General features: G+C 39.7%; 1 protein-coding gene across 1 annotated transcript in view; it reads right to left on the bottom strand.

Annotated features, from left to right (window-relative positions):
* Positions 1 to 3,843: 3,843 nt before the first annotated feature.
* Positions 3,844 to 15,647, bottom strand: part of LOC119721962 (calcium-activated chloride channel regulator 3A-1-like) — a 38,874-nt gene continuing 27,070 nt past the window's right edge. The window contains exons 11-16 of the mRNA XM_038191922.1: positions 13,702 to 13,876; positions 12,970 to 13,151; positions 11,585 to 11,780; positions 10,722 to 10,844; positions 10,056 to 10,217; positions 3,844 to 4,283 (exon numbers count right to left, since the gene is read on the bottom strand). Coding sequence (XP_038047850.1) covers positions 3,922 to 4,283; positions 10,056 to 10,217; positions 10,722 to 10,844; positions 11,585 to 11,780; positions 12,970 to 13,151; positions 13,702 to 13,876 — 1,200 coding nt within the window. The 3' untranslated portion in view covers positions 3,844 to 3,921. The remainder of the gene's footprint in view (positions 4,284 to 10,055; positions 10,218 to 10,721; positions 10,845 to 11,584; positions 11,781 to 12,969; positions 13,152 to 13,701; positions 13,877 to 15,647) is intronic.

A 15,647-nucleotide genomic window follows, 5' to 3' on the forward strand; every position in this document is an offset into this window, starting at 1 on the left:
ATGTACACTAGAGTTGTTGCTATCCCCCCCCCAAAAAAATACCTCTTGTACGGTAAGATGTAGGATCCATTACTCATGCCTACCATAACTCAACCCCCAAATCACCCCCTTTCGAAATCGCTGTAATTGGGAGATGGCCTATCAGGCCCAATTTGGGAGCGTTTGTTGCGGAACCACGATTGTTGACCCCTTTGAAATGATGGTGCCCCCCAGGTGCCGTCCACTGGAAAAACAACAACAAACAAACAAACAAACACCCCAACAAACACCGCCGCGACATATAAAGCGCATCATGGCGGTATAGGCTAATATACCAGAACTGTTGCTATTTCACTACAAACCACTTGCACGCAAGAGGTAGGATCCATAACTCATATAGGCCTGAATATATGCCCTCTGTATGCGCCTGCCCTGCTATAGGGCGCCCCCACCGGGCGTTAATTGAGTTCTAGCTCCTTCCGACCCCCAATCACCCCGCTTCCCCCCCCCCCCCCCCCCCCCAATTGCTGTAAACGGTTGTAATCGGCTGTTGGCCTATCAGTCCCCTTAAAGTTTGGGAGCATTTGTTGCGGAACCGCCCTTGTTGACCCCTTTGAATTGATGGTGTCCCCAAAGGTCCCGCCCAATGAAAAACCACTGTCGCAGCATATAAAGCGCATGCGTGGCGGCGTCCATCTTGACAATTCTACAGGGTGCAGACCTGTAAATCAACTCCCATAGACCTCAATGATAATAACAAGTACTTCCAGAAATTATTAAAAATACTCACTACTCTCCAAGGTGTTAGAGATACCCCTCAAATTAAAGCTTATTTCGTCATCTTTTGTTTTTTGTTCAAGTTTTGGGTGGTAAATTTGATGACTTTGGGGAAAAAATTCCTTCCAAAGATGATCACCCCTAAAAGTAGTACTGTGGCACATCGCCATTTTGAAAAACGATGCCTACATGATTGTGTTCGGCATATCACTCCTACTAACTCATGGAGAAGAGGGAAATGTTTAACCGTCCAGTGCACAATTTACACCCAGCTCATTTCGCTAGAACGGTTATCACAACTTTATCGAAATCGCCTATTGCATTGTGACTGCATTGTTTGAAAAGCAGTTACATCAGTGAAAAACAATCGAGCTATGTTTCTCGCGGAGAAATGGAAGCAACCATGAAGGGCATGGCCCCGGTTGCCCCCCCCCCCCCCCGATCCGCCCTTGTCCAGCTCATCAGTCATTCCAGCTGTATCTGTATAGTTGCCTACAGTTGCCTACTAAAAATATCAAAATCTTTAATATTTTTTTCGGATACAAGCAAAAAACACAACTCGCTGAGTAAAATAGAAAAAATTGTCATCAAATCAAAAACTACAATTTTTTTATAGCCTAGTTGAAAATCCCTGGAAACAACAGTAAGTCGCTATTTGGAATGGGTAAACTCTTTTGTATTTTCCAAATAAACCCAATCACTCCAAATAGCATTTTTCTAATGTATCTACTTACATCACAAACAAATTAGGCATCACTACCTCCGTCTCCAAAACACTTTGCATCACAAGCTTTCCAAAAGTAAGCCTGTATACACAACAACTGCAATATGTACAGCATTATATCGATATCAACGCAAAGCTTTGTTTTACACTTTTCATTTTCGGAATAAAACAGGAACTTTAATAATGTACGAAATATGCTAATTATAAAGCTTACAGATTACAATTTTCAGAAAAATATCTAGTGATTTTGTACTTGACGTCAGGTGAACGTGAACAATATTTAAACGAACTGGTTGTATCGTTTGAATGCATAAGTATCATAAACGCCATCTTTTATATTTTTAGTATTTCTACTTTCTGATGAGTAAATCTTTGTATCTTATACTAGCAATAAGGTCATTATCATGAAAAAAAAATTAAGAAATTATCCCTTTTTAATCTTTCAATAATATCGTGTTTGATTTTTTTAATCGATAGATTCCCTAATTTTTAGCCATTTCACTTTTAATAACATATGTAATGACTTAAGTCTGTGTATAAAACAAAAACGATGTTCGTATATAATATAATATATAACAAATCATTATGATGCTCATTCAACATTAACCCCAAAACTGAAAAACAAATTGTGAAAGGTCTGCTCTTCAGAGCGTTTGTACAACATGCAAGATTTGGAAAGAACATTTTTTGATTGTATTGTTTGTTAAAAAATTAACCAATCATCCAGTTGTGAGACGATTCGAGCGAAGCTCAAATCCAAACACCAGTTGAAACCATTTGGTGCAGCATTTTTACCAGTGTATTATGGGCTTTGTGTGCCAAAAAAAGAGGCTTTTGTATTGTTTTTGTTTTATTTTAATTTGGAGAGTCATGTGGACGTGCCGGGACACAGAGAGGGGGTGTAGGCCTACTTGTTTGCGCTCCTATAGCGAAGTACATGTACTTATATCTTATCTTATTATATCATTGAGTGGTCGGGCACAACCAGACCAGTGTCTAGAATTGTTCTGATAAATCTTCTTTGTTTGGGCCTTCTTTTTTCCGGACAAGAAGTCTCCGCGTTTTTTCCGTAACTTTCAACATATATCGACCCTCATCCCGAGTGGTGCATATTACTCTAACGTCACGATGACGTCATCGGGTATCAAATTACAGGCGATTTTTGTTCAAAATATGACATTTCCGTCATTAATAACTCATGAATAAAACGAACGATAACGTTCATACTTTTCAATCTGATGGACCATATCTTGATAAACATTTTTGATATATATATCTTGATAAACATTAAAAAGTCCAAGTCGTTTGACCTTTTCTTCCGGGGCAACCGGAAGGTCAAAGTTCGATGAATTCAAAATATAGAAATAAGCCTAAAATAAAAAAGAAAACAAGATATCTTTAAAACAGTTGATGTGGTGCTACTAAAACCTAATATAAACTTTGAACCCAATACGAAGGTGTTATGCTGTAACGTCATCATGACGTCATTGGGTATCAAATAACAAGTGATCTCAGGGCAAAATTTAACAACATAGTTTTAGCTACATTTTTTGAACTCAATAGAATATCGTTTTCATTATTTCGTGAGGTTGTAGACTATGGAGAAACATCTCTTGTTCCCGGACACAAAACCGCTTGACCTTTTCTTCCGGTGTTACCGGAAGTGCAATAAAACTGAATATAACTCGAAAGCGGAATCATTTTATACAGACTTATAAATTATGATTGTGTTTTGTGCGGAATCCCAAGCACCAAAACAACAGTGTAATGACGTCATCATCCGAAGAGCGCCCCCAGCGGCACATGGAATACCGTATGTATTTTTATCTTAAACTATCCGCTCAAATTTACCAAATCGCCACTTTATATTCTTTGATTAACTACAGAACTTTGCAAGGTTTCAAAATCATGACGTCATCGGACCGGAAGTTACTTTAGGGAGAATTTGAAAACGATAATATATACTGTACATTCACTTTAGTTACCTATTTTAAATGATTTCAACTTCCAATGAACATTAATTCTCTATGAACAAAATCGGAATTCACTTCCCCCCCTTTTTTTTTTTACTGATGACGTCATCCAACCAGAAATAACTTGTACGTGTACATAAATTGTATACTGAAGTTTATCACACCGTTAAAAGTGTACTTTTTAAACAAAATAACTTGTGATTGTACTGAAAAGGATAAGTTTCGAGGTCATTTGTTCTGACAATGTTTAATGGAAAAGAAAACTAGCTTTCAACGATTTTCGTCCCTGGCTAGGTTTTACTTTATAAATAAAATTACAGTTGACGTAATAAATTGTTAGAACGCCCTCTATAGCGGCAGGTAGAAAATGTTTAAACATTTTCAATTGATTATTGTTGTAAAGTTTATGAGAGTGAAATATATGCCAGTCCGACCACTCTGCGTTTGTAACTAAACACACGCGAACCTCTAGTTTATGTATGTTTCATTGTCTATTCCATCCTCCGGACTACTATTGATGTGGGGGGCTCGGGGGCCAGTCTCCCTTTTTTTCGCCTGACGTCTTCTGCGGCGTACAAACACGGCGATGATCACCACCAGGATTAGGATGACAGCGCCACCGAGCGAGCAGCCAATGACCAGCCCTAAGGAGACTCCCGACGGTTGTACTGCCGACGGTTGTACTGCCGACGGTGACACTGCCGACGGTGAAACCGTCGACGGTGGTACTGGCCGTCTCTCACGGGCTGATGAGGTGACAACGTTAGATGGCTCACCCCGGTTTCCATCATCGTCTATGGCCACAACGGCGAAGGCGTAGCTGAACGTACCTGCAGCGGCCAAAAAGATACATCAACGGCATGAGTATTGTTAATGAAAACTGTTCATGGCGTATCCATGCAGGGAGGGGGGTATTTATTAGATATGTCAGGCCTGTTTTCGTCAGGGATAGCAAGGAATTTGAGATTCAATATTACTTTTCCAACCCAGTTTATAACTTCACTCACTTGAATCATAAACTTTACTCAAAGTAGTTAGGTCTGTGTTGTATCGTAGTATTAGTAATAAATGAATGAACGCAAAGAACGAAACAAGAATACCGGCCGATAGGTGTTACAAAACTCAACAAATTTTATTTTCTCACGTGGCCCTTTATATAGGGGCAAGCCAGATCCTGTGCGCAAGGATATTAAATAAAGTAGTCCCACAATTTACATATAAATAGATATTACATTTCCCCGTCACGTCAAAAAGAAAAGGTGCGCACAAATCATTTAACTGTTTAAAATAAAAGTCCTGTATTATAAACTTATTTCCAATTTTGTTGTTTTAAAGTTTGATCATAATAAATGATTTAAATTGTTTTCAAAATATTCCTTACATTATACTTAACCCAAAACCAAATTACGTTTTATGCAATATATTGAAAAGTATCTGGGTAGTTTTACAACTGTGCCATTGTAACACTTGATTGAGTTATATGTCATAAAAACTAAACTTCATGCATTCAAATCTTTGAAGTGACTTATAGATATTAAATAACTAAATACAAAACTACTTAATACATCAGATAATCCTTGGTCCATTTTGGCTTTTGCTTCACTCTTTCACTGCATCTTAACTGTTTGTGTGGTGTGGTAGGTCCTGTGTTATTTGTCTGAACAACCGGGTGATCATTTTCTTCCAACTCAAAGTGAAGAGAGGGATCATAGTGATCCGTTTGTCTAGCCCTGATGAGTTTGCTTACGTTCCATCTTCTGTTATCACTAGTAACATAGGTATATGGACTGATTTTCTTGATAATCTGGATTGGATCAGAATATTTCCTGTCACCTTTTACTACAAATCCTGGTTTCTTCACTCTAACCAAGTCTCCAATTTGGAACTTAACGATTTTGACATTTTTCTTTTTGTCTCCATACTGTTTGTACTTGAACTGTTTTTCCAGTACTCTTCCACGGACCTTTGTTTGGACATCATCTAATTTTGGAACCAGCATTCTCAAACCCAAGATATTTAATTTTGTTCGCATATGCCTACCATGTATAAGAACACTAGGAGCAACACCTGTTGTGGCATGTGGTGTAGCCCTATAAACAGTTAAGTATTCATACACTGTAGATTTCCATGGCTTGTTTTTGTTCACAGCATTTTGGATAGCGTTTTTCAAAACCCCATTGAACCTTTCAACTGCTCCATTGCTTTGTGGATAATACAACGATGTATAGCAATGCCTTATGCCTCTTTCATCTAGAAAGTTGTTAAATTCAGCAGAGGTAAATTGTACACCATTATCACTGATTATTTCATCTGGGTAACCCTCTCTACTGAAAACTGTCTTCAGAAATGTAGTCACAGATTTAGTTGTTACATTCGATGTAAAACACACTTCTGGCCATTTGCTATAATAATCTACAAGTGTTATAGCGTATTTACATTCTATTGGTCCCTTTTGAAATGGCCCTACGATATCTATTCCAAGTTTACTCCATGCACTCTCAGGGTAGGGAATTGGTTTCATTGGGGCGGCTGTTTGTTTTACACTCTTGTCATTGAATTGACACGTTACACAGGATTTAACAATGTGTTCAACTTGTGTATCCATACCTGGCCACCAATACAATTCTCGCAACCGTTGTTTAGTGCGTGTCATACCCTGATGAGATTCATGAGCTAATTTGAGCATTAAACCCCTTAATTCCTTAGGAACTACAATTCTGTCATTTCTCATGACAACATCATCGCATACTGTTAATTCATCTTTGATAGTGAAGTTCAGGATTCATATTACGTAACTTGTTAGGCCAACCAGCATGAATGTATTTTCTAACTTCTCTCAATACTTCATCTTCTTTTGTACAGTTTTGTAATTTCTGAATGGAAACACATTTACACATATTTTCAAGTGCAATTTGACAAATAACTGTGTCATCCGAGTCAAAGTCTTGTGGCTCAGCAGGAACTGGTAGTCTTGATAGTGCGTCTGCTACTTTGTTTTCTTGACCTCTTTTGAACTTAAGATCATAATTATACTTCATCAATCTTGCGGACCAACGTGCAATGCGCATTGATTGGCGATCTGAACCTTTTTTCAGCAAGGTAACCAGAGCTTGATGGTCAGTAACCATTGTGAATTTTCGACCCCAAAGGTGAATATGGAATTTTTCACATGCCCAGACGCAAGCTAATGCTTCTCGTTCTCCAACAGAGTAATTTCTTTCAGCGCTCGACAATGTGCGGCTTGCACATTCAATTGTGACTTCCTGACCGTTTTTCACTTGAGTGAGTACCGCGCCTAATCCATACGCTGATGCGTCTGTTGTAAGAGTAACATCTAGATCAGGATCATACATCGCGAGTATTGGACTACCTGTGATTTGGCTTTTCAACTCATCCATGCTTCGCTGTGCTTCTTTAGACCAAACAAATTTTTGATCGTTTCTTAGCAACGCTCTTAAGGGCTCCACTACCGTGGCAAACTGAGGAATGTACTTTGAAAAATACCCAGCTAAGCCTAGGAACGATCTCAGACTTTTCGTGTCATGAGGTACTGAGGCATTAGTGATTCCATAGTACTTATCATCAACTTGAATTCCTGTTGCGCTTACAGTGTGACCCAGAAACTTTAAGCTAGCCTTTGAGAACAAACACTTGTCCTTATTCAGCTTGACACCATACTTCTCTAATCTCTCAAGAACTGCTTGTAAATTTGCATCGTGTTCAGCTTGATCTTTACCGTAGATGATTAAATCATCCAAGTAACTCTGTACACCTTTTAAGCCACTTAACATAGTGCTCATCATTTTCTGAAATGCTGATGGTGCTGATGATAATCCAAAACACACTCTTTTATACTGAAATAAACCGTCATGTGTGATGAATGCAGTCAAGCTTCTAGAATCCTTATGCAAAAGGAGTTGATGGTAAGCTGATTGTAAGTCTAATTGACTAAATACAGATGCGTTTCTCAACTCACTAAGTATTTCATCAATTTTTGGAAGTGGGTATTTATCAGGTATTATTGCTTCATTTACCTTTCGTAAATCAACACAGAGTCGTAATTTACCACTTTTCTTCCATGAAACTACAATTGGTGAAACCCATTCAGCCGAATCAATTTTCTCAATGATACCTTGTTTCTTAAGTTTTTTCAACTCTTCTGAAACTTTGTCTCTAACACTAAACGGTAATCTACGTAGTTTTTGACTTACTGGTTGTACTTTCTCATTAACCTTGATTTTGTGGACAAATCCAGACACTGGCTGTAATTCATCCTGACCATTGAACAGCTTCTCAAATTTGTGTACATTTTCAGGTAAATTTACACTAGTTTCTTCACCTAAGTCTACGGTGCTACATGACAAAGTGGAACCATCAATATTAATATGCAAGGCTTTCACAAGATCTCTGCCTAAGATGTCAGTACCTGATTCAACAACATATAAGTTCGTAACAAAAGTAGTGTCCTTGTATGAAAATGTACATTCAAAATACCCAAGAATCTTGATCGTATGTTGCGTAAATGACAACAGTTTCTGTTCAGGGGGAGGTTTCTGTAACGCCTCCGGTAGAAAGTACTTGTCGAACGTGTTCTTTGTCAGGATACTCACACCCGAACCAGTGTCGACCATAAGCGGCACTTGTACTCCGTTGATGTCGACGTTGCAGACTACTGAATCAGTTTTGTTACCCGGCATGTCGGTCGCTAACACATGGATGTCTTCATCACTAGATTCTGCTGATGAACAGGAATCGTCTCGGACTTGAAATACTCCAGTCTTTTTCTGACGACGTCGAGTAGAACTTGCATGTGCTCGTGTGTCCGTTCCTCCTTGTTTTTGTCTGCATACCTTGCCAAAGTGTCCCACTTTGTGACATACGTTGCATTCCCTTTCTCTTGCTGGACACGCCCTGTCGTTCGCTAGGTGTGCTTGAGAACCGCAGCGGTAGCAAAAAGTTCGTTTACTGGACACGTCTGGTTGAACACGGGAATTTGGAGGTTTGGACTTCGTGGAATGGCTGTGGAATTTGCTGACTTTGTTGACCCGGTCTGCTTGACCATTCGTCTCTGTAAGATTTTTGGCCTCTTGCATTGCTTTTTCAAAGCGTCGCGCCATGTCCACGGCTTTTTGTAGGGTGAGTTCCTTTTCCATGAGTAACCTCTCGCGGATTTTTGGGCTGTTCGTTTTTTCAACTACTTGATCTCTTATCAATTCGTCTGTCATTGCCCCGAAATCACACGTTTTCGAAAGTTCTCGAAGAGCACAAAGAAAATTATCTATGGATTCACCTGAACGTTGTGCTCGTTGTCTGAAATTGTACCTTTCAGCTACCACATTTACCGCTGGCTGGAAATGTTCTTGAAGAACTTGAACCGCATGCATGTAGTCATTCGTACCTGGTGGTGGGCTTTCTGTACTCCGGGGAAGGGTTGTGAAGACTCTCTGTGCCTCCACACCGAGACAGTGAAGTAGGATTGCTTTCTTTCTCTTCGGTGAAAACTCATCACCACCTATCGCAAGTAGGTAATTTTCAAAATTTGAAACCCACTGTTTCCAAATTACCGCCGGTTCTCCCGCTTCTTGTAGGAATGGGGAGGGTTGAGTTAGGGAGTTCGCAGTCGCCATGGGTGTGGTCGTCAATCCTCGTCGCCAAATGTTGTATCGTAGTAGTAGTAATAAATGAATGAACGCAAAGAACGAAACAAGAATACCGGCCGATAGGTGTTACAAAACTCAACAAATTTAATTTTCTCACGTGGCCCTTTATATAGGGGCAAGCCAGATCCTGTGCGCAAGGATATTAAATAAAGTAGTCCCACAATTTACATATAAATAGATATTACAGTCTGCGCCAACAAACATTCAGTCTGCATTATGGGAACATATGGGCTTTCAATTTGGTCAAAATCAAGAGACTACAAACAAGTCATGATGCCATTCTTAACTGTTACATAATGTTTTTTTACATTTTATCATTTATCTCTTTAAACTTTTTTTCTTGAAACACCAACCCACTCACCCGGCCAACCACGTGTCTTAATTTTCAGGGCACTCTTTAACTCCCAGACCAAATTCAAATCCGAGTACTAGTCATATTGATGACACTGTTTGATCAAAACGACGATTTTGCGTCAAAAAGACACATTTTTCTGAGTCAAAATGTGACCTTCCCCGGTCCGATGAGCACGGAAATGTAGAGACGCGTCGTTTGGACCAGGAAAAGGGTCTGATCTATTCTGATCCGGATTTCGGGTCGAATTTTAAACTAAACTGTTTTGCCGCATTAAGTATAAATTACAAAGTGTAAAGTATAAAGTATAAAGTATAAAGTATAAGAGAGTATACATATTAAGTGTAAAGTATAAAGCCCAACGCCTTAAATATCGGAATGTTGAAAATCTCTGAATCCAGGCAAAAACTAATTTTATCTACAGTAATACAGTTCATAAAATGAATGTCCCTTTCATAAACTGAGTTAGACTCCTTTTGCTTTATAGTTTGTCGATGTAAATGTTTTATAGTATATACGCTTGTTTTTCAGAGTTGGAGGTCCAAAACCGTCCATAGACAGAAAGTTGACCAGAGTAGATTGTTCCTTACCGGTCTCTGTCACTCGAACCACGAAGACCTCTATTTCGCCGGCATCCTTCGTCTCCGTGATGTTACCTTCCACAAAGCTATCCAACGGTACCTCTGGCACACCGTCAAAGTTGTCGTAAATATCGGATACGTTTCGTGACATCACGATGACGTAATACGAGACTGCCAAGACAAAAATCATAGGAACCTCTTAAAATATTGTGTCCTTGCTCTTCAAAACAAAATCTCTCTCTTAACGAAGTTTCATGGTTAATTAAAACATTTTGTTTTCTTCATATTATCGATACTGTGCGGGAACCAGTCGACATGTATGTGTGAAGGGAATCATTGCTAAGCTGCAAATAATTCGAAATTTGTAAAGAAATTACATTCTAATTTAAAAATGAGTAACCTTTGTTTTAATTTGCTAAAAAAAAAAAATCGAAAAAAAAAACACAAACAACCCTCAAACACCTAAACTCCTGCTTACAAATGTAGATTACACCACTGGACCACTGAGCATGCTAGACTCTTCCAATTCACATAAATGAATACAAACAAAAGTATCACGTAAAAGTTGGCAATGGTTAAAGAATAACCTAACAGGATACATTTATCGCTGCATGTATTTCCAATTGATGTACATTAATGTATAACTAAGCAGCACGAATGGATTATTACAAATACCTTTGCCCGTGGACAGATCGTCTCCCGGTGCGGTGAAAGTCAGCTTAATCTGTTTGGTGTTAGGATCAACATTGGTCGCCATCAAGTCAGTTATACGGGCTGGGGGATACATGTCAATGCTTCCTGTAAAACAGCATATGATAACGAGTTTCAATGGGTGAAAGTGTCCAGTACTCGCTGATATAGATACATGTACAATTATGTTCACAAAAAGTTACTGTATCCAACATCAGTATCTCTATTCATTGCTTTGAGGTCTTCAGGGCATCTGTTTCATTCACTAGTTTTCACACCGAGTAAAATATTTTAAAACGGCGTCTGTTTCTCTTCCTTTTTAGATACATCACGTAGAGTGACATCTATTGATTTTTTTTAGTTCATGATTAAAAAAAGGCAAGTTACACAAAAGCCTTCTGGTGACAGGTGAGTCATTTTGTTCGGTTGGGTTACATATTTCATGAAGTGAATTTGCTAAAAGGTTACCCTGCTCTGGAACGCTGTACAACTTAATTGATCCACAACTGCAGTGGAGGCCTCGATTCTTATCAATTTATGCACACTTTTCAACAATCATATACGCTTTTAAATACAGTGAAGTGTCTTGTTCAAGGACAAACAGTCATGTTATAAATTTTCTTGACTTAATCTGATTCATATGAACAGGTTCAAGTTTACTTGGCACTGTCGAGTGTTCTCTCAAGAACTTTGGAAATAAGTGCTGTCTGAATTAGTTTCTTCTGCTCGGTATCATGTACTAACAAATGTAAGGTTATATAGACACGTTTATCACAACCCAAAGGGAACCAAAATAAGCCAAACATTTTTCAAAGAATAAAACGATCATAAATTGTGAAAGTTCTCACGGCTGCAATTGTTCGATTCCTCACATTTGAAGCTGCCACCGATGCTGACGCGCCTGAATTCGCCCGTGCTTCGGAGCTCCGGCTCGGGCGGATACTGGGAGTCATCCCCGGTAGATTCTGGGTTGATCGCGGCGCCTAAACCAATTATGCTACCGAATGCCACAGAGGTCGCCTGACCGTCGTTGATGACCTCAATCTAGAATCCATGAAAACAGGGCTGGTTAGACTTCAGACCCGGCGTCAATTAATGAACAGATAAAGAAAAAAACAATGTGTTCTAACTCAATCGGAGACAGTGTTAACCTTACACATTATTTCACGGGCTGGATGTGCTAAGGGTTGCGTGCATGGACTTTGAGATTCCTATTATTATATTACTAATTTATGCGAAATTGGCATGTGCCAAATCATACTCGGCAAAAGTTACATAAGTTATGATAATGCTTTAAACTTCTGCAACCTCGACACATCACTTCAGTAAAAACGACAGAAAATTCGTAGAAATTTTGCCCCGTCAAATGAAATGTGTCCAAAGATTAGTTACCACCTCAAAGAAAAAAAACTCTTTTAATTTAAGATATACTCAGAAGTACGATCATTGCAAGTGTCGCACAAAACGGTTCGCTGACAGCACACTCCCGCAACTTTTAACCAAGCTTAGACTGAATTTCAATATATACTTATTAATAGATAATTATATTCGGGCGACCGCTCCAATGCATAGACATGTGTACACAATTTTAAAAACTTTAATGTGACCTAACCCAATTTTACCTTATCCGACCCAAATTTTTTTTTTTTTTTTTAACGTTTTGGACCAAGAGCACACGCAGAAGCCATTTTGCGCTATCTAGTATTGTGGCTATCTAGTACTTTTGTGTTATGACGACCGGCAAAATGTCGCCATAAAGACGGTGGCCGCCCTAATGCCACAAAAGTAAGCACAACCCGTCACCGTATGAGATTATAAGTGTATATATATATTTTAAGGTTGAGTTCTTTTTATACTTGATCATATTTTATTTTAAATAGTATATATTTTCAAAGATCGAATGTTCACATGTGTAATTCAGTTGTTGTTTTTTAACGCAAGACATGTTTATTACTTTGTAATATTATTATTGCATGAAGCTTTAATCCGAAATTCCAGAATCTTAGATGCCTGTGTGGTGGGAAATCTTTGCAAATGTACTGGTGACAGAGGCGTCAACCATAGCTGAGATTTTCTGCCAATGCCTTCTACTTGTAGCATTGTTGGTACTTTCAAGAAATATACAGCTTTAATTGCAAGAATATCACTGCAAAACTTGAAATTGCTTTGTGAAAAATATACTATTGTTCCGTTCACATTTTTTTTTACTGGATAGTAAAAATGCATTTCTCACATTGACACTGTATCTACCCTTGCCACAGAACTCGGTGAAATACGACGAGTACACGCCATCATCCTTCGTGATGTCAGCACCTATCCCATCATCCTTAGGGTGCAGAGTCATTGTCTCTTTTCCGTTTCCGCAGGGGAGGTCAACAACAGCTCTGACGTCGGCGTCAACAACTGGTGTATATCCTGAATAATACAATGCAAGTATGCAAGGATTCATTAAAAAGTGAAAGTTATATAGCCGGTTCTGTAGGGTTAAGGAACATTATAAAGTGACTTTTTCATTTATTTATTTATTTATTTATTTGAGACTGTTTCGGACTCGTTGAATGTTTAACCAGTTAATTTTGTGTGCAACAATCACATCAACCGAGTCCCTCTACATTACCTCAACCGATGACTAAAGTCCAACGGGCTGAAGAAATGTAAAGTTTGTTAATAAAACAGTCGGTTCCACTGCAGGAGACCGTGTCCAGTCTTTAATCAAACTACAATATTGACATTCATGTTGTTTCGCAAGCCCTGGCTGATGAATTATCTTTAACGTTTTAAACGTTTTTACATACAAGGCCGGGTGATAACTTGCGATGGCTTGCGATGACTTGCGATGACTTGTGCACAAGTCATTACTGATGACTTGTGACAAGTTTTCAGAAATTATCACAATAAAGTGTGATTATTTTTGACAACTTGTGATGACTTGTGACAAAACTTGATTACAGCTGTGCGATTTTACCTTGCCCCACGGACACGTAGAGGGCTTGTATTTGTGGTGGAACGACAGTCCCGTGCCCCCAGTCTGACTCGATTAGGATGGGCTCCTGGTTCTCCCGGGCGTGACTCTGGACCAACACGGTCACCTTCTCCACACCTTGAGGATTGTTGCTGACCTCAAAGTGCCATCGGCCGACCTGAAGTTTAATAGTGACTATTACAAGATCAGAGCATTACTCATGATAGTTATGAGTATACCCCCATCACACCAAGCTAGTTCTCACTACGTTCTGGAAAATGTCGCCAAAACGGGCTCAAACTGTGTGCGAACGGAGTAAACGTAGTAGCAACTGTTTACGACCTGTTTAAGAACTTCATGGACGGGCTCGGACTGGCTTGGACGGGAAGGGTGCTCTAGAACTTGAGCCTGTTCAAAATTCTCCCCGTCCTGAAATTAGACGGCGTGACAACGTACTTAAAACGAGACGGACGTACTACGAACTGGGTTGCCGTACTTCGATCCTACTAGGGACGTGTTACAACGTGACGTGGTCATGGTGGTCGAGCATCAATTAGCAGTACGACCGAGTCAGTTTGTAGATCGACCGGATCCGTTGGCAAACAGTCACAACTCGACCGCACTACATCCTTAGTACATTCAAAACAAATTCACACGTTTTGAATGAGTTGGCAACACGTTTCTACATGTTTCTATATGTTCCTAGTAGTTCCCAGTAAGTTTTACTCGTTTTGAATACGTTTCTGTCGTTCATCACCCAGTTCTTACTACCTCCACCCCGTCTGCAGTACGTTCGGACAAGATAGGGTATAAATACAGGATATTTCCTCACTGGTTCATCATTTGGCTCGAGATCTCTTGCAGTGCACATCTGTTATTGACTTCCAGATTTTCCAAGGAAATTTTTGAACAGAACCATGGATAAATTTGCAGCTTTTAACCTGTTGAATGTTGGTTTCATGCAGCTTCTGTTGGAAGCAGAGCAAGAGTACAATGAGATGGTAGAGCAAGGAAGAAGAAGGAGAAAGGCAAGAACCTACTGGGTGAGGAACTGGCTGAAACCTGAGAGGAGAATAGCCGTGGGACATTATCATCAGTTAATGGAGGAGCTCGATCCGCTTGGATGATCAAGAGTCCTTCTACAATTTCTTGAAAATCACCCCACCCATGTTTGACGAACTTCTTGAACTCATCACCCCCTTCATTCAAAAACAAGAATCCAATTACAGGAGGGCTCAGGAACCGGGGATGAAGCTTGCCATCACACTGCGTCATCTGGCAGCAGGATATTTCTATGCAACCCTGCAATATGATTTCCGGGTAGCAAGAAACACAATTATGCTTGTTGGTGAAAGAAGTCTGTCATGCCGTGGTGATGGAGCTCAAGAATGATGTCATCACCTGCCCTGTTGACAGAGACACTTGGAAAGAAGTTGCTGAGGAGTTCATGATGCGCTGGAATGTCACACACGCCTGCGGTGCCCTGGATGGGAAACATATTGCCATCAGAAAGCCTCCTAAGACTGGAATCACGTATCACAACTACAAAGGCTTCTGAATACTCTTAATGGCTCTGGTAGATGCGGATTACACATTTATGTGGATAGATGTTGGTGGTTTGGGAAGCCAGTCTGATGCCCAGATCTACAACAAGTCAGAACTAAAAGAATGCTGAGAAGATGGCTCCATTGAACTCCCTCCACCTTCACCCTTGCCAAATGATGTCCAGGATTTTCCCTATTTCATGCTGGGAGATGACGCTTTTGGCCTTCGCCCGTACCTCTTGAAGCCATACTCAGGCCTTCACCTGACAAGAGAAGAAATGATTGCCAACTACAGGATCTCTAGAGCCAGGTGTGTGGTCGAAAATGCCTTTAGCATTATGGCCCAGCGATGGAAAGTCCTCTTGTCAACAATGCAACAGATGCCAGTGAATGTACAGATCATAG

Source organism: Patiria miniata, unplaced genomic scaffold (assembly GCF_015706575.1).
Source record: "Patiria miniata isolate m_02_andy unplaced genomic scaffold, ASM1570657v1 HiC_scaffold_14, whole genome shotgun sequence".
Lineage (NCBI taxonomy): Eukaryota > Metazoa > Echinodermata > Asteroidea > Valvatida > Asterinidae > Patiria > Patiria miniata.